Source organism: Melospiza georgiana, unplaced genomic scaffold, assembly GCF_028018845.1.
Source record: "Melospiza georgiana isolate bMelGeo1 unplaced genomic scaffold, bMelGeo1.pri scaffold_29, whole genome shotgun sequence".
NCBI classification, from domain to species: Eukaryota; Metazoa; Chordata; class Aves; order Passeriformes; family Passerellidae; genus Melospiza; species Melospiza georgiana.
Window position 1 is genome coordinate 304,424 of NW_026652215.1, and position 19,103 is coordinate 323,526.

Here is a 19,103-nt window from a genome sequence, read left to right on the forward strand (position 1 = left end):
GGGTGAAATCTCCCTCTGATGGACACCTCCTACACTGTGCAAAAGCCCAGGTCATGTCACATCCACCTGTGGAAGAAACGGAGCTGCTCCAGAAGCTTTACCATCTCCTGGAAGCCAAGGGGTCTCAGACAAGGATGGAAGGAGTGGAACTCCTCCTAGACCTGAGCAAAACCAGCCCCCAGCTCATCTCCACTAACATTGCCCAAATATGTAGGGTATCTTCACTGCTCCTTTCCTTTAGCTCCTTTCCTAAGCCTGTAGCAGCAAAGTAAATTCAGTGTCTTGGCACTCTGTCCTGGCTGTTTGGGACACCTGGTCCCTCTTACCCAGAAAAGATTTAATTCAGGTCCAGGCTTCAGGACAAGTTATTTCAGTCCAGCTGTATTTGTCTGGCAGGTGCCTATTGATGCTGTTCATCAAAAGATGGCAGAATTTTCTGCTGGTGTAACTGCTGCTCTCTCCTACTCCCAGCTGGGTGAAGTGAAGGGAATCCAGGCCCTGAAAGCATGGCAATTGTTCTCTAGACCAAAAATGGGTTTGCATAGGGAAGAGAAGTATCAGGCTGGGTTGGTTAAAACCCAGTTTCTTTTTTTAAGAACACTTCTGTATACTCCATCTTGTCTTACACAGGCACAGCTCTGGCTACTCATTTCCATCCTTGTTCCTATTCCTCTTGGTAAAGACAGTGCTCTCCCTTCTTGGGGGTCTGTTTTTCTCTTTGGGAAAGGAGGAAAACAGCTAAGGACTCATCTCTACCTTCTCCTCCCAGTAGCTGCTTTTTCCCTTTTTCCAGGAAAAGGTGCCTGATAATGAGGCTGTCAAGGGACTGAACCTGCTCTAATGAGAGCTGTACAGCACATGACATTTCAGAAGTCTACTTGTTACTTAGAGAAATGGTCTGGATCCTGGAAGAGTTGATCAGGGCCCTGCACTTCTCCAGACACTGGCTCAGAAACAAACAAAAGAAAACTTAGATCTCCTCCAGCCATAGTTTTGGCAAAATCATAATTGCCCTCAGTACTTGAGGCAACTGTATAGAAAACCAGGCATTGTAAACACCTGATTCCATTCAAAGCAAATGTACTCTTTAGCATTAATAAATGGAATTGATTTAATGATTTACAGATGGAGAGAAATACCATAGGAACTCTTCTGTCCCTAGCCAAACCTCCTAAAAACAGAAGAAAATCTTTCAACCAGCATGAGGTTGTGCCACCATTCCAGTGAGTTGCCCCCAGGAAAACAGTGAAATTGTGAAAGGGAGTGCTGACCTGACAGAAAGGATCACTTTCATCTTTGACATTGCTGACTGCTACATCCACTCTTCAAACAAGGACATTTGAATCCAGCCTTCACGTTGCTTGTTCTCTTCACAGATTTTTGAATATTTTGTCCTGAGAATACCTGACAGCCACAAGAAGGTGAAGCAGAGGGCGCTGGACGTGCTGGCTGAAATCACAGGAGCCCTGAAAGATTCCTTGAACCCGGTGATCATTGGTTTGGTGGAGGGAATAACAAAGAACCTGAACTCAAAGGATCCCAGGGTTCGTGGGGCAGCTATGAAAGCACTGGGAGAATCCATTGCTCATTTGGGTAAGGCTGAGCCCGGGCAGGGACTCTCCTCAGCTTCGTCTCTGTCTCTCCTGCACAAGAGAGCGCTGAGTGCCTCGACAGCTGCTCTTGTCTATGGAACCCTCCAGCTGACACCCACCAGAGGCTGTGCAGGTGCAGTCCTTATGCACCATCCCCAACAGGCTGGAATGGGATCAGCATTTCCCAGCAGTCCCAGGAGCCCTTGGCTCTGTGCTGCTTGTCTGAAGAGCAAGTCCTGGACTGCAGCTCTGCTAAAGTTCAGAGGCAAAGGGGGTTTGGAGTTTGCTTGGGCCCCGTCTGACTTCCCAAATGAACAGCTTTGCTGTTGGCATGAAGGGACACTGACCCATCAGAGCTTCTGCAGGGCAGCCACTTGGGAGGCTCTACATTAGAGGCATTAGCTGCCTATTTTCCACTTTTCTTCTTTGTCTTCTATTTTCAAAGGGGAACTTGTGATTCACCAAGTTCATTTCTTTAGAACAAAGAGGTGTAAACCCAGCTGTCAATGATGCCTTGTTCCACCTGTTGTTTTGCATGGGGCAAGATGGCCACAGCAATTAACTACATAGGCAAGGGCTGCTCTAAATTCCTTTGCCACACACATTTATGTCAGCTCTGAAAATTCCATACTGGGGGAATATGCCTGAAAAAAGGCGTGTTGAAGAGGCAGGTCTTCAAGAGGAGTTTCCACTTTCTCCTCCCCAGCTGCTCTGTGATCTCAGGAACTGCCTGACTCAGTGCCTTTCTGTGTCCCAAGTATGGGGCTCTTCCTTTGTGCTCTGGGATGCAAAACCTTTTCACTGCTTCCATGTGACTGAACTCTCGAGGACCCTGATGTTAAATGTTTTAACACAGCTCCTGCTACAGCAGACAAGTTTGGATTTAAAAATGTGAAAGGAGAGCTTTTCTTTTGGAATTTAAAACCCTGCTAAGTCTGCTGGAAAAAAAGAAGAATAGGATTCAAACATCTGCAGAAATGTGCTTGATTTTATAAAATGGGGTTGGCCCTGCCCTTTCTCCTATGACCTGAGAAAAGTGAGCAGAAACGTGTGTTTCCCTTGTAGATAAAGTGTCACTGCTGAAAGAGTTCAGCTACCAATGGAATCACCTGAGTGGCCAAGCCCTGCTGGATGTCACCGAGCGTATCACAGGTTTGGCCTCCCCTTCTGAGCCCAGAGCTCTTCCCAGGGAGCATTTACAGGGAATGCCTGTGAGCAGACAGCAGAGCAGCTCCTCCAAACCAGGAGGTGCTGAGCGTGTCCCTGCTGCCCCATAGCCAAGGCAGGTGGGTTTGGCAGGTTTTCCCTGGCTGCTGCAGAGCTGGGCAGCACCTGAGATGGGAGCAGCGCTCGGCCTGGGGCTGAACTCTCACTGGGGCATCTCAGAACCACCTCCAGCAAAGGGAGGGCTAAAAATGCCCCAGCTGGCTCCTCTCTGGGGAGGTCAGGGACATCTGTGATCTTTGAGGGGAAATGGTGGCAAATGCTGTTTCAGGGCATCAGTTTGTTTTGTCCTCACAGAATTCTTGTTTTTCTCTTGGAAAGTTTTGAGGCTGAACCGTGCAGAGCCTGGGGGTCACAGCTTAGGCCAGAACTCAACAGAGGTACCAGAGGCACGGGTTTAGTGCAAGGCAGCCTCTGGGGGCACAGGGACAGAAGCAGAGTGCTGAGGCTCCCTGCCTGTGCTGTCAGAGGGGCCTTGGACTGAGCCTTTCAGGGTGTGCAAACAGTGTCTGCCTGTGGCAGCGCTGCCCAAAATGCTACAAATGCAGCTGATAATTGATTCCTCAGAGGAGCTTGCTGTGTCAGCAATAGCCAAGGAATGGAAAAAGGATAATCTCAATATATAGCAGAGAAGATGATTGATAGCCTTGCTTTAACTGGGGCTAAATCCACTGCTAATTATGCCAACATCTTTAAATGCAAGGTTTAATACACTTTGTGTCTTCATTAGGAATCTCAAAAGGGCATGTTCAGAGATTGGGAATGTTAAATGCCCTTTAAAGAGCATTTGAAAAATATAGATCTCCAGCAATAGGACATTTAGTTTAGCACTTCTTTTGATCTCTTTTTCAAATAAAGGAATTAACCATAAATTAGGACTACTTTAGAAAAAGCAGATGTTCTCTCTGAGATTTAGCAGGACCAGACAGCTGTTCCTCACATTCAGTAGTCACTGATGTCTTTAATTGCATTTAAATTCAAATGAATTCCCATTTTAAAATGGGCACCATAACCCTTTCCTGCTTAGCAGAATTGGTTTTGGGTACTTGCAGGAGCTCTTTCAATGTTGATGTCTGCTGGTGGATTAACAGCATAGAGAAAATCAAGTCTCTTCCGCCACAGAATACTAAATTGCTGCTAAATAACATTTTGTCCGATCAGAAAATAAGAATGGTCTCCAGAGCATTTCAGGTTTTCATATCTTAGCCAAATCTGCCTGTTGCAAGGAGCCTGTTGCTAGTAAACATTTGTCCATGTTTGATACAGTTCAGTTCAGAAAATGGGCAGAGAGAGTTCAGAGACAATATGAGAAAACACTCGTGTTTTGGTTACATTTCAGTCCCCTGTGTAGCATTTTTCTTTCTCCATGCCCCTATTTCAGTGGACATATAAGAAAAAGTGCCATTAACATTGGGAGGGGAAGTGGCATTAAAATGTGGAGATGCCCAAATGCCAAGGCAATGGGGTCTGGGTAATTCTCTAGAGATGCCCTGAGGTTTGAAACAGCTCTTTGTTGGAAGCCTTAAAAGCATTCTGCCAAAGACCCCAGCTGGCCACTGATGTTTCTCATCCAGCTGTCAGGCAGCAGCCATCTCTGGTGGGCTGGAGTTTTGAGGTGTGTTCTAATCCTGCCCTTTGCTGTGTCCCATTGAGCAAAGGGAAGAGCCAGATTAGGCGTCTGACACTTGACATCAAAGTTACAAAAATGGAATCATCCCTTTTATTAGAAATCTCTCAATTTCCTCTCTATGGTACATTTCCAAATCTTCAGTGTGGGTTTAGACAACTTCTTAATGGAAATCAAAGGCAATTGGACATTTCATTCATTGTTCATGCAGAGATTGTGAAATAATTTAGTAAAGGTAGGAAGTCTGCCACGGGGACAAGGGCTCTGATTGGAGCAGTTAGTGCTGAGGGGTGGGTGGTTCTGTTTCCAGGATGATCAGCTGCTTTGCCCGTTTCTGGACCAAGGGGCTCTGGGTGCTGTTTTGCTGCTCTTGGCCAGAGAGGCTGGCAAGAAGCAGAAGCAGAGGCAGATCCTTGTTTGCAGTGAGGCTGGTGGGTAAGGAGCTGTGTCTCTGTCCCGGCAGTGCTTGTGCAGGGGGTTCATGCCAGGAGCCCTGAAGTCGCCCAGCGCGACGCCCTGCCCGTGCTCTGGTCCTGCCTGGGTGTGGAGGATTTTGTTAACAGTTGGTTAGCTGAGAAAGGCCATGTTGACATAATGCCGCTGGTTAAGCTTGAAAGGGAAGTCAGCAGTCAGTGACCAATGATAGGCAAGGACATGATGCCCTTGCCACAACATGAGGATAGGGAAGAGAGATTCTTGCTGAAAATATGCAGAAAGTATCAAAAGAATAACCACAAAAATGCACAAGTAGGCGTAGTTGCTGGTATGTAAGTAACCAATCCTGAGCTCAGCTTTTGCAATATGTATGAAGCTTATTATGAACTGTATTTAACCCGCTGTATTGATCAATAAATCGGACCTGCGATGAACCAATTGGTGTCCGGGTCTCCTTCCATCGACACAGGAGGGTGCATGTGCAGCTGAGCCATTCCTGGGGAGCACAGGGCTCTGGGCTCCCTGCTGTCCCAGGGCAGCCCAGAGGCCAGGCTGGGCCTGTGCCAGCTCTGGGCAAGTGGCTCAGGGTTTGCCCTGGCCTGCCTCAGTGTCTGCCAGCACGAGCATGTTTCCCTGTGCAGCTGTTTGGACATTTCCAGGAAATGTGTCCCATGAAATATGGAGCTTCAGATGCTTTAGGTTTGCATGGTGGCCTCTGTTAAACTTTGCCTCTCTGTTAAACTTTGTGTCTCCATTTTGCAGATCTGGCTGGTTACAGTCCTACCGAGAAGTTTTCTCCGGACACTTCCCATGTTCCCTCACCCACAAAGTCCTCGCCTCCCGTCCAGAAGAGCTCTCTTTCCTCCAAGCTCAGGAAGAAGCTGCCGCCTGTATGGAGAGTGTTTGAAGAATAGGATTGATGCGTTAGGCTTGATAGTTACAGCTGTACATATGTTCTGATCTTTGGATGTAGTTTTGAATTAATGTCTTTTGATTCTGTCTTTAAGTTTTGATGACATACTTTTAATGGTATATATCTTATTTTGATGATGAAAAACAAAAATAAATAAATAACATTTAAATAAACCAGGAGGAGAATGTGAGACCATGACCTGCTAGCCTAGAGATTATGGGAGTGCAGCTCATTCAGTGTGCCAGTGTCTCACCACATCCTTTCCTCATTGGGCCTCTCCTCTTCCTCTTTGGCCATGGTTTCTTTGTGTCATTTGTGCTGCTGTTTTCAACTTGTCATTGTAACAGGGCCACACATTGACATGTTTGGGGGACAATGGATCCAAAAGATCCTGTCTAGTCAAAGGTTTTCTACCTAGGTGTGTTCTGTGCTCACCAAAGGCCTGAGCAAAGAAACCAAGAGAAGTGTGCCCAAATCCCAAAGCTTTGCTCCTTTGCAATCTCCCACAGATCTGGCTCACAGGTGTCTTCAATCACAATTCCATAGGTAAGAAGAGGTCATGGATTTCACTGGGAAATGATGCACTGCTTTGGCAAAGTCACCTGTATGTATATTTACCTGGGACAGCAGTGCAGCTGTGTTGTTTGCACCTTGTTTGCAGAAGGATGAGTGCACTGGGAGGCCAATAACAAGTGACAAGGGCTCCTCCAAGCTGCACTGCAGCCTGGCTGCCATTCAGCCCGGAGCTAGGGGATCATGTGTTCCAAAGGACCAGTGCTTGCCAGTGGAATGAATTCCTGCACAGCTGGAAGAAGCAATTCTGGATTCAGCTCCAGCTGTTGGTGGGCTGCATGATCATTGACAATGCTGCCCTTCCAGAAATTATTCTGCAGTTTCCTTTCATAGTCATTTGAAGCTTTTAAACTTCACATTTCAATTTGCTTTGCCTTAGGGAAAAACACTTCTGGGCCCAGTGCAAACTGTCACCTTTTGGCAGCAAAGTCCTCATGGTTGTCAGCTTCTGATGTTACAGAATGTCACCTGGCTGAATGAGTTTGCTTAGCTCTGGGTCTAGTCCTGGCCTAGTAAAACAGTTGGTAGCTCTATACCTTCCTTTCTCTTCCTCCCTTTTTTCCTTATTTTTCCCTTTTCCCCCAGTTCCTCCTCAATGCATTTTGCTGTGGTTATTCAATAAAGGTACACTTGTTTTGGTTATAGCAGCAACTCCCTCTACCGTGTCGGTGTTTTTTGCACTCTGAGATCAACCCACAAACTACCACAAAACCCGTTCGTAAGGACGGATCGTGACACTTGTATACATACTATAGAAACCTTCTATCAAACCTTAAAAATTCTCTACAAATTCATTTCCAACATTACTGGGCCTGGCACCGCCCAGATCTGGTGTTTGCTGCCACCACCAGTGCCCAGATCTGGAAATTCCCTTGTTCTGGCAGAGCCAAGTCCAGCAATTTTCTGGTAAAGAAAGCCAAAATCTGGCAATTTCTGCTGCCGGCACCGGCAATGCCAAGATCTGGTGTTTGCTGCCACTGCCCGTACCCCAGTCTGGACATTTCTTATTCCAACACAGCCCAAGTGCAGCAATTTTTTGGAAAAAGAAGACAAAAGGCAGCAATTTCCTGGTGCCAAGACTGTCACCACCCAGACCTGGTGTTTGATGGCACTGCCCATGCCCAGATCTGGACATTTCCCTGTGCCACCACAGCCCAAGTGCAGCAATTTGCTGGCAAAGAAAGCAAAACCAGGCAAATACCTGGTGCCTACACTACTCCGATCTTGTGTTTGCTGACACCGTCAGTGCCCAGATCTGGAATTTTTCAGATGTCTGCACAACGTAATTCCAGCAATTTCCTGGCACAGTAAGTTAATATTTGGCAATTTCTCAGTGCCAGCACAACCCAAATGCAGCAATTTTCTGGCAAAGAAAGCCAGAACCCAGCAGCTTCCCAGTGCTGCCACCAGCACCACCCAGATGTGGTGTTTGCTGCGCAAGTGCCCAGATCTGGAAATTTCCCAGTGCTGGGAAATTGCCCAAGTGCAGCAATTTGCTGGCACAGAAAGCCAAAACCCGGCAACTTTCTGCTATTGGGTCTGGCACCTCCCACATCTTGTGTTTGCTGCCCCAGTACCCAGATTTGGAAAATACCTGGTGCCAGCACAGCGCAAGTCCAGTGATTTGCTGGCACAGAAAGCCATAATTTTGAAATTTGCAGGTTCTGGCTCCAGCACCATCCAGCTCTGGTGTTTGCTGGGACCGCCAGTGCCCAGATTTGGAAATTTCCTGATGCCTTCACAGCCCAGGTCCAGCAATTTGGTTTTAGCTAGCTTAGGCAGAGAAGTTCCTTTGGACTGTGACTTTCCTTTCTCTTGGAACTGTTTAAACCTGCTCTGGACTGAAAACCCAGACAAACACTGGCAGCTCACACCTGTGGCCCACCGAGCTCTGGAACGCTGCATTCCAGCACCAGAGGGACTCAGGAGAGACCGAGTGAGCCAACTACAACCCACAAAAAGGACTTTTTGAATTTGCCATCTCTTCAGCACTGTCAGAGGTTTGATTTAATATTATTCATTTTTCATGCTTGTGAATACTTTACTTGTGAAATAAACTGGGGTTTTTTCACTTTTCTCAAGGGAAGTCTTTTCCTGAACTAGTAGGGGGAGAGGCCGCTTGAACTTGCTTTCTAGACGGACCCCTTTTGGAGGTTTCCTCCCAAAATTTGCCCTAAACCAGCACAAACAGTCACAATGAAAATTTCACCAGTGGCATAATTTCCTGATGGAAAGTCTTGTGACCGAAGCTCGACCTTGCTCTCCATGAGAGATTCTTGGGAAGAGCAGACAGGGGAAGATTCCTGGAAAACTGAAACAGCTTTCCAGAAGGGAAATGAAAATGAAACAAACAATCCAAGATGTTTTCCTCTATTAATTTCTATGCTCCCCTTTTCCATGTTGCACTACTTCTCCATCCCAGTAATTCCAGATGCATAGCACCTCTAAGATCTGTGACTTAGTGATTTTTAGACACTCTAAAATACCATGAGCCACACACAGTTTTCCTTCCCCTGTTTTTACTGGAAAGCAACACTGGAGGTGTCAGTGCAGTGCTGGGCTCAGGTAGGAATCCTACCCCAAGGGAAGGTGGCCCGACAGTGTTTGCCCCTCAGCAAGGACAATGCCCAGCAGCAAGCGAGGGGATCGCTGTGCCAGTGTGCAGGAGTCGGGGCTCTGCATCCGGGCTCAGCACTGCAAAGTTCCCGTGTTTGGGCAGACGGAGGGGCTGTCCCCGGGGCGCGCGGGGCTCGAACGTGGGGCTCGTGGGGCGAGCGGGGAACGGACACGGGGACGAACGGCCCCGGTGCTTCAGTTGCAGCGGCGGCAGCAGCAGCGGCGGCAGCAGCGGCAGCAGCAGCGGCGGCAGCAGCAGCGGAAGAAGCAGCAAAACCAGATTCGTTTTCTCTCTTTCTTTCCCTTATTCTCTTTCTTGCTCTCTCTCTCCCTTTCCCGCTGTCGGGCACCCTTCTCTCGGGGTCCCTTGCCCGGCGTCCCTCTCCTCTCCCCGCCTTCCTCTCCCCTGCCGGGCCGGGCCATGCCCCCGGCCCGCCCCCGGCCCCGGGCGGGGCTGCCCCGTGCCCGGCCCCGGCCGTCCCGCCGCGGTCTCGCCTCCGCCCGGCTCTGGCCGTGCTGGCGGTGGCGCTGCCGGGCGGGCATCGGTGCCGGGGGCCGGGGCGGCACCGCCGCCCTTCGGCTCCGCCTGGCCCGAGCCCGGCCCCGGCCCCGAGGCAGGCTCCAGTCCCGGCCCCGGCCCCGGCCCCGGCTCCTCCCGGGGCCCGCGGAGGACACACGCGGCGCGGCCATTCCCGCCGCCTCCGCTGCGGCTTCCCCGGCCCGAGCTCCGCCGCTCGGCAGCGCGGCCGCCGGCCCCGAGCCTCCCGTGCCGCGTTCCGAAGATGGAACGCCGGGGCATGGCCGGCCCGGGGCGGGTGAGGGGCGCTCGGGGGCCGTTGCTGGCCCCGGGCCGAGCGCTGACCGCCGCGTCCCGCCCGCAGGTGAGGCGCAGGAGGCCCTGCAGGAGCGGCACCGGCTGGGCTCGCTGCTGGGGCGCGCTCCAGGCACAGCCACGGAGCAGAGAGCCCCGAGAGCTCCCAAGCTGGCCTGGGTGGAGAAGAAGGAGGAAGAAGGCCCTGGAGCTACCCCAGCGCAGGAGATTGAAGAGGTGGTGCCGTTCATTCCACCGCAGGAGGGTGAGTAGCAGAGCTGGGCTGCAGGGCTGGAGCCTGCAGCCAACTTGGCCCCATCCAATCCCACCCCATCCCATCCGATCCCATCCCCTGGGGAAATGCTCACGGACAGGACGGAAGAGGGGCCGGGCATACACCCTGCAGGGGCCGTGCTCCATCGCCCTGGAGCATCCCGGGGCTCTCCCTGCCGGGGTTGCACAGTGCTGGGCTGTATTCTCTGGCCTCTCCCGCAGCCCCTCAGCTCTGGCTGCGCTCGCTCTTTGCCAGATGCAGCCCTGGAGTGCACACAGGAGCAGGAACGCACCCGTGGCCTCTTCCGCAGCACAGCGCAGGTACCTGCAGCCACCCCCACCTGGGCCTGCTGTCCCTGCTCAGCCCAGCACCGTGTGTGCAGCACTCCATGCAACATCCCTGGCTTCTTGCCCTTCTGCTACAGATTGTTGGCAAATTCATGAAGAGGATTCGGGAGGAAGAGACCAGCGTCATGGGCACTGTGCTCAGAGCATACCCTCCCATCTTCAAAACCAACACCAGTGCTGCCCTGCTGGATATGCTTGTGGAGGAGGGTCCTTCCAGTGCAAAGCAAGTAAGCAGCCTGTGGCCTGACTTCCATCCTCCCAACAATTGCTTGGCCTCCCAAGCCACGCCTGCTGGTTACTGTAAGCCTTGAGGCCATGGCAGTTTTGAGGCAAGGGAAGTACTTTTCTGGGGCAGCTGGGCACATGACTCCCTCTGGCAGCTTTCCAAGTCTCCCCTGCCTTCTCCAGGTGCCTGCCATGGTGAGGTACATCCACCAGTGGCTTGTGGCCAATGATTCTGCCGAGCAGAGGCTGGACAAGGCCCTGCTGAATCTCACCAGAGCACACCCGGATGACGCAGTGGTGACGCTCCTGCGTGTGGCCCCATCCTGTGACAGGTATGGGGCCCACCTGCCCAGAGGGCTCAGGCCTCCCCTGCCCATCAGCCTGTACAGCCTGGCCTAGGTGTATGACCAACAGAGAGTTCCAGGGCCCTCTGGCTGCTGCCTTTCCCAGCCCTGGCACGTCAGCCCCCAAGCCTGCTGCCATGCTCCCTCCCTGCCCCTCAGGGCTCTGTCCCCACAGGGCTGGGCTGCCTGGCTGCTGCTGGCCAGGGCCAGTGGGCAGAGGCAGCGCCGGTGCTCAGCCCGGGCCCCTAGGCATGCCCCGGCCATGGTGCTGTGTCTGAGACCTTCCCTGAGACAGAGCTCTAACCCTGCAGAGCTGCCATCACCATGTGGAAGACCATCATGTGCTCACCCAGGACTGCAGAGCTAGTGCAGCTGATACTCCTGGATGTGCTGGGGAGCTGGCCAGAGTGCAGCACGTGCACCTCTGATGGGGACGAAACGGGTGTCTTTGGCCTGGCTGTGAGTTTCTGACACTGGCCTTTGCTGGCCCCAAGGCTGCCTCTCCAGCAGCTCTCCTTCCTCCTTCCCCCACTGCATCTCCCTGCCTCAGGCGCTGGCCTGAAACCTGCCCCAGTGGCAGCTTCAGGCCCACCAGGCCCCGTGCTCCCCCTGCCAAGGTCTCTCCGGGCCTCTCCCTGCCCTGCTCAGGCCCTGCCACACAGACACCTGGGCACTGAGCGCTGTCTCGTGGGGCTTTGTCCCTTGCAGGCAACCGTGGTGATGTGGAAGATCCTCCAGGAGCCCCGTGTCCCACGTGTAGTGACGCTCTATTTCCCCCACCTGTTTGTGCATCTGCTCTTCCAAGTGTTCTTCAGCACAGAAGAGATGCCAGAGGAGGTGGATACCTTCTGGAAGAAATGCCAGGAAGAGCACGGCCTTGCCACCAGCCCCAACAGGTGCTCCATGCCACTCCTCCTGTCCCTGCCATGTGGCCTGCAAAGGAGCCAGTGCTGCCAGTGTGACCTGGGCTTTGCTCTCTGCCCACAGGTTTGCAGTGCAGACCCTGCAGTCTCTGCTCTGCCTTCTCCAGTGTGAGCAGGTGGTGGTGTCAATGGAAGGCAAGCGTGGCTGGGACACGCTGCTCTGCGTTGATACCCATCACTCTGCCCTGGCTCTGCTGGCCGGGTGAGACACCCCCTTCTCCCCATTGCTCCTGGCATTTGTGCCCTGTGCCTGGGCTGTCCCACACAGTCCCCGTGGCTGGGGCCAAAGGGACGAGGGACAGCCAAGCAGACTGGAAAAGGCTGGCAAAGGGGGTGCCCAGGAGCGGCCACACCTCAAAGGGCCCAGGTCCCCTGGCAGGGTGGTGGGGAAAGACAAGAACCGTGTGAGTCAGTGCTGGGAGAGGCTTCCCCCCCCCCCCGCCCCCTGGCTCAGGATCTTAATGCCATTTTCTGCCTTGCAGGGAGATGCGCCATGCATCCAGGCCCTTGTGTAAAAGCATCTTATGCTGCCTCCTTGACATGCTCAGTGAAGAGATGCCATACTGGGATTTCCCTGCCCTGGCATTCCTTGCGGAGGTGAGCCTGAAGGCCAGCATGACCTGGCTGAGCTGCCTCCCAGCTCTCTGCACTCTCGTCGCCGCAGCCGCCTGGGACGGTGCCCGTGCCCTGCGTTGCTGCCTGGGCCCAGCCCTGTGCGGCTCCGGGCTCCTGCCGGCCGGCTCCCCCGTCACTGCCCTGTGCCTTGCAGGTCCTCGAGTGCCTGGACTTGAGGGACTGCAGGGACAGCATCATGGATGTCTTGTCATGGCAGCTGCAGAGGGAGCGTGCAGACATTGGCAGCCAGCTGCTCAGGGTCCTCCTCCCGCGCAGGGACCATTCCCCGCTGGTGAGAAGGGGGCAGTGGCTGAAGCCGTGCAGGCCGCGTGGGGCTGGGCAACGCAGTCACTTGGCCCTGCCTGGGCTTTGGGCGCTGGGGCAGCTGCCCCCAGCTCTCCTGCCTCCCGCTTCAGCTGCCCCAGTGCTTCAGGACAGGCCTTTGGCCTCTGGGCCCTGCGGCAGCAGGGTGGCCTTTCACAAACTTGCCTTCCACGCAGGCCGAAAGAATGCGGGGCCTGACTGAAGGGCTCGTGGAGCTCCCGCAGGTCAGGGTGACCACCATGCTACTGGACTATCTGTTCCTGGATAATGGTGCCCCAATACCCAGCCCCATGGCCCTGCAGCTGGCTAAGGTGTTCCTGCCACTCTTTGACAACGTAAGGCTCTGTGCCCCCAGCCACGGCCACTGGCTGCTGCCCGCATACTTGGTGCCCTGTGCAGATGCAGGCCTGTGCCAATGTGGGCCAGAACCAGCTAATGCTGAGCTCTTGCTGCCTTCCTGTTCTACAGGGTGACAGCCAGGTGCAGCAGCTCTCCATGACTGTCTTTCAAAACTTGATGTCTGCTGTAGAAGAAGAAGGAAAAATACCCCTGATGACACAAGTGTGTGAGAGCCTGCTCCCACTGCTCTTCCACTGCCATAATGAGAATCTGTGTGTGGCAGAGGTGAGGACTCGTGGGCTGCTGCTGTCCCCCTGGCAGGGGGCTCGGGTGCCTCCTGCCCTGCGCCTGTTGGACTGCAGCCTCCTCCAGGCTGCAGCTCCTGTGCCTTGGGCTCTGGGGCCATCTCCGCCTCTCTGCTACTCTCCAGACTTCTCGGGAAACGCTGCTTTGTGCGGTCAAGTTCCTGAAAAGGAAAGCTCTTGAAAAAACTGTGAAGAAAGAGAAACTCTCAAAGTTCGCTGAGCTCCTGGTAAGGATGGCCTGCAAGCCCCAGCCTCAGCTTGGAGAAGGCCCCTGAGGACAGGGCTCACTGTGCGGGGCTGGCAGCTGTGCTCCTGCCCGGTGCTGCACCCAGAGGCCCCGCGGGCTCTTCTCCCGGCTCCCGTGGGCCCGAGCCGGGTGCCCATGGAGCCCCGGCCCGGCGGGGCTGCGGAGCGGCACCGCGGCTCCCCGGGCAGGAGCCGGCCCTCTGCCCCCTCCCCTCGGGAGCCCTTGGCCAGCGGCTGCTGGCCGCGCCTCAGGGCTGTGCGGGCAGAGGAGGCCGGGGCTGGGCGCAGGCAGCGCCGGACAGGAGCCGAGCGGCCGAGCACCTGCACCGGGCCCTGCGCCACGTGGAGAGCCCACAGGAGTCCCTGCGAGAGGCGGCCATCAGGTTCATGGGTGAGTCCCGAGCCCGGGCTGCCCCTCCCCTCCCCGGCCCGCCGCAGCTCGGCCCCAGCCCCGCCTGCTGCCCCGGCAGCGCCAGCCGGACCCTGGGGCGCCGTGGAGCCCCGCCTGGCCTGGGCATTGCTGCTGCCGCCCTCTGGCAGCCGTGCCCTGGGCCGGCAGCGTGCGGCAAGGGCCGGGCTGAGCCCTGCCGGGCCAGCAGCCCGTGTGGCCACAGCGCCGGCAGCGCCGCTGGCAGGGAGCTGTGCCGCTGGGGCCGTGACAGGCTCTGTGTTCACAGGCATGGCCGCGCAGCGCCTGAGGGGGCAGCAGCAAGAGCTGCAGCTGATCTGCACTGATGAGTGAGGGCAGCGGGCTGACCGCGGGGGCTGCCGGGGGAGCTGCAAGTCCTGCCCCGGCTGCGGAGGGCTCTGCTCCCGTGGGCAGAGCACACGGAGCTTTCAGGGCACGTGGGCCATTGGTGGCCAGCAGCTTCGGGCTGATCCCCTTGCTCCCTGCTCCCTCCGGGCCATGGCAAGACCCGGCTGGGATGGCCCTGGCAGGGGGCTCTCCTGGGCTCCCCGCAGATCCGGCTCTGACCGTGCCTCTGTTCCTCTCTTTTGCAGCCCTGGAACCCCTGACGGAGGACACGAGCAGTGCCGTGTCACAGCTGGCACTTGAAACACTGCATGTCATCCGGGCAATACAGCGTGGGCGATATTCCACCATCCAGAGGCTGCACGATCAGCTGCGCAGGGCATGGCGGGCTCGGCCTCGCCTGCCGGGGCTTGGCTGCTGCACTGCCAGATGACTGAGGAGGAGAGCTGATCTGGGAGGCTGTCTTTGCTGGGGCAACCTGAGCCAGGGGTAATTTTCCTTTTCTTGAAGATTTTTCTTTTCTTCTTTTCCATTTTTTATCTAGATTGTAAATAAATAATATAGAGTATATTTCATTATATATATATTTGTATATATTATAGATTATTGTAAATAACTCAATTCTAGAATGTGTTATGATACACAGACTGCCAGGAGCTTTTCTTTGCTGCCCAGGGTCTGCAGGGCAAGAGGCAGGAATAGGTGAAAAGGGAGCTTGTGCTCAGCAGCACAGCAGGCTGAGGGGTCCTGAGGCCCTGCAGGGGGAAAAGGGTGCTTGCGCTCAGCCAGCTGCCCAGGCGTGCAGTGGGTAAAGGGAAATGGCCAGAAGCCCCTTGGCCTGTGATGGTTCTGCTGAAGCCTTTGTTCTGCCCACAGAGCGGCTGGGCAGGGCCCGGGGCTGCGGGGATCCCAGCCAGAGCGGTGCCTGGAGATGGCCACAAGCCCTGTGCCAGGCAGGAACCACCCTCTGTATCCTCCTGCCCGTGTGCTGCTGGCTGCCTTGCTGAGGGCTCCCAGGTGCCTCTGGATGGGGCTGCTCTGGAGCTGCTGTGGGGCTGCGGCGCTGCTGCCGGGCAGCTTGGCCGGGCTGGGGCAGCCCCTGAGGGGCTGGGGCGCTGGCAAGCCCTGAGCAATGGGCTGTCAGAGGCCACAAGCAGCCCTTTTTTGCTTTGGGATCACCGTGATTTTGGGGGGCAGTGCAGGGGGGAAGAGAGAAAATGTGGGCTTTCCTCAGCCATGGCTGGGTTTTCCCTACCATGTAGGAGTTGGGCCTTCCTCAAGGCTCTGACAGAGATAAGAGTTTTTCCATTTTTCCTTGTTTTCCCTTTTTGCATCTAATCTCTTTTCAATAATGTGTTGTTTGTTTTTCCAGTGGAAATGTTCCAGGTGGTCCAGTGTGGATGGGGAAGTGCTGGGGAGCAGCTGTGGCGTGGATGGGCTGTGCCCTTGGAGAAGGCTGAGGCCATGGTTTGGGAGCAGCTTTACTTGCAGCCATGGCTGGCGTGAGGTGGGTCCCTGTGTGCTTGGCAGGGTGGGATCAGAGCTTTTGGGAGATGGCAGCGAGCACAGGAGCATCCTGCTCTGGGCAGCTGCTGAGGGCTGGATGGGCCCTGGCTGGCTGCAGGCTGGGCACATGTCCTGCCCTCCTGCTCTGTGCCAAAGGCAGCAGGGATGGGCAGCTCTGGGCACAGCTCTGGGCACAGCTCTGGGCACAGCCAGCATGTCCTGGGCACCGCAGGCCTTGGCACAAGGGCACAGGAGCCCTCAGCTGACGGGCGGTTTCTGCTTTCTCTCCTTGCAGCCGGGCTCTGCGGGTGCTGAGGCTGCTCTGGGCTCTGCCAGGGCTCTGCTGGGCTCAGCCCTGGGCCCAGCTGGGCTGGCTCTGCCCTCACATTGCTCTGACAGCTCTGCATCAGACGAGCCCCTTGCGAGCACAGCGCCTGAGCTTTCTGCTTTGGCAGGTGAGTGAGACTGTGCTGCAGGCCCAGAGAGATTGCAGCTGGGGACACACATCCAACTGGTAAGGACCCAAACTCTCCACAGTCCCAGCTGAACGCCTGGATCTGTACAGGGTGTTTTGTGTGTCCCATTCTTCCTTCTTTATTGGCTGGAATTGTGCAATTGCACTTTCTTCCTCCTCCAGAAGTGCCACGAGTGGGCCAAAGCTGGCGAGTGGGCCGTGCTCCTGAGGCAGTGCAGTCTGGAGCTGGTGGATGGAGAATTGCCCTTCTGCACTGCCAAACCAGAGCAAAAAGCCGTAAGTGAGACTTTGTGTCTCTAAGAAATCCCTGACAGTTTCAAAAGGAATGTGCAGCTCATTTGCAGGGTGAGAAGGAAGGTAATCTTCTAAAGGATTTGGGGTTTGACAGAGTTTCCATTCCCAGTCCTGCTTGGAGCTGGAAGGGCACAAAGCAATTTCCTCTTGCTTTGACCACAAATTCAAATACCAATATTGGAAACAAAGCCCAAAATCTTTTAAGAGGCTTTTGAGGTCACAAAGATGGATCCATGCCATCAGCACATTTACGATGTAAATAACTGAGTTGTCTTTTTGAAAAGATCATTTACTTCTTAATGCAAAGAATGTAACTTGGCATTTATGTTTTGCTTTTTTCATTAACTGTATGGTTTTTTTTTCACTAACACTTGGATTTTATTCTTAGCTTTTACAATTTATCAATTTTTTTTCCTTTTTCCTTTTCTTTCCTTTAAATAGAAAACATGTCCTATCAAAGCAATGTCCTTTGCTCCTGGTTCCCGTGTGGAGCAGCTCCCTTCCTGCTGGCTGAGCTGCTCAGGCAGAGCCCGGCAGCTCCTGGCCCTGCAGGGCTGAGGCTTTTCCCCGTTGCTGGGCACAGACTGATGGAGCAGCACTGCTGAACACGGGCACACAGAGGGACCAGCAGCAGCTGCCTTTGGCCACCTGAGGCTCCAAGGCCCAAACTCTGAGCAGCCAGGGCTGGAAGAGACTGGCAGGATCTGATCCCTGACTCTGGGCAGACAGCACTGCACAAATGACCCCACAGCAGCAGCAGCAGCAGCAGCAGCAGCAGCAGATGGAGCTGATTTTGAGCACAGCCCCTGCCCCTCTTCCCTCCCGTGTGCAGCGGTGTCACAGCAGCCTGAGGCACCTGGGAGCCCCCAGTGCCAGCAGGGACTGGAGATGGCAGCCCTGGGCTCCTGGAGGCTGTGCAAGGAACGGAGCTGGGCACGCCCTGTGCATGGGGAGCTTCCAGATGGAAAAGGCTGCTGTGCCCAGGCAGCTGCAAGGGCACAGAAAGGAGGCTCTGGAGCACTGGATCTGTGCCAGTGCCACAGTCCTGGGCAGCAGCCAGCGAGCCCTGGGGGAACAGAGGGCACAGCAAGAGGTACAGAACCAGGCAAGGGCAGAGACTGGAGAGAGCCAGGCCTGGAAGCAGGAACAGCTGCTCCATTGCACTCTTGGAGAAAGCTCTTGGCTGGTTCAAAGCGCTGAAAGACATGAAGGGCAGAGAGGAGGCCACAGCAAACAATGCTCCTGCTTGCACAGCCTCCCCTCTCCGTGTCCCAGAAGGAATTGCACGGACTGTGTTCTTCTCTCCAAGCCGTCTCGTTCAGCATGAGCAGCTCAGCACCAGGAGCTGAAGGAGCTGAAGCCTCAGGCCACAGGAGCTGGGCAAGAGGGAACTTTTGGAGCAAAGGAATGCTGCTAAAATAGCCCCAGCTGAATGCAGTGGATATAATCATGGAATCACAGAATCCTTTCTCTTGGAAAAGCCCTCTGAGCTCACCCAGTGCAGCCGCTCACCCAGCAGTGCCAAGCCCAGCACTAAACCACGTCCCTGAAGTGCCAAGGCCTGGACACCAGCCCTGAGTGAGGCCTGGACAGCAGGCCCTGAGCCAAAGGTGGCCTCTGGATGAACCTTCCAAGCAAAGGTTATCTTTGTATCTGCTCCCTGATGAAATATGCATGGTCATTAGCACTGTAATAGATGTAGCCACTCATAAGTGAGACATGTATTGACCTTTGTGTATTTAGAAGCCAGACAAGGCCATGAAATCTGACATCTGGCCTTGTTTGGGGCTGTATGGTCAAAGTCAGCTCCCTTGGTTCCCCCTTGAGCCCTGGCCAGGCTTTGGGAGGGACCCAAGAGGAGGATGAAAGCAGATGTTGCCACACTAGCAGTGCTGTCAGTTTGTTCATTCAGCACTGTCAGAGCTGGGCCCTCTCCCAGCGGGGTTGGAGCCTCACCTGGGGCTGGAGGCACCTGCAGGAATTCCCAGTGCCCAGGAGTGGCTCTGCAGCCCTTGGCTGTGGCAGCTTCCCCAGCTGCTGTGTGGGTCTGGGGGATGGTAAAGGCTGAGGGTAGATGCTGCTGGATCTTTCTTAATCACTGCAGGCAATCTGTGGTGGGGATGGTTGGGTGCATTGCTGATCTGCTCCTTTTGTGATTCTTTGCTGCTTGGAGCTGCACTGAATGACACTGATTCCTTCAGTTGGAGTCTGTGTCTTTGGTGCTGACCCTGCCCACTGGTAAAACAAAACTGTCACAGTCTGGCCAGATCCCAACAAATTGTCACTTGTTCAGTGTAAATGTGAGGAATCAGTCCCATCAGAAATTCCCAGCTGGGAAGCC

General features: G+C 54.7%; 2 protein-coding genes across 2 annotated transcripts in view; both read left to right on the plus strand.

Moving 5' to 3' along the window:
- LOC131096328 (zinc finger protein 470-like) overlaps window positions 1-19,103 on the plus strand; it is a 177,206-nt gene that overhangs the window by 33,089 nt on the left and 125,014 nt on the right.
- Window positions 8,988-19,103, plus strand: part of LOC131096456 (serine/threonine-protein kinase pim-1-like) — a 66,849-nt gene continuing 56,733 nt past the window's right edge. The window contains exons 1-2 of the mRNA XM_058044796.1: window positions 8,988-9,120; window positions 9,349-9,861. Coding sequence (XP_057900779.1) covers window positions 8,988-9,120; window positions 9,349-9,861 — 646 coding nt within the window. The remainder of the gene's footprint in view (window positions 9,121-9,348; window positions 9,862-19,103) is intronic.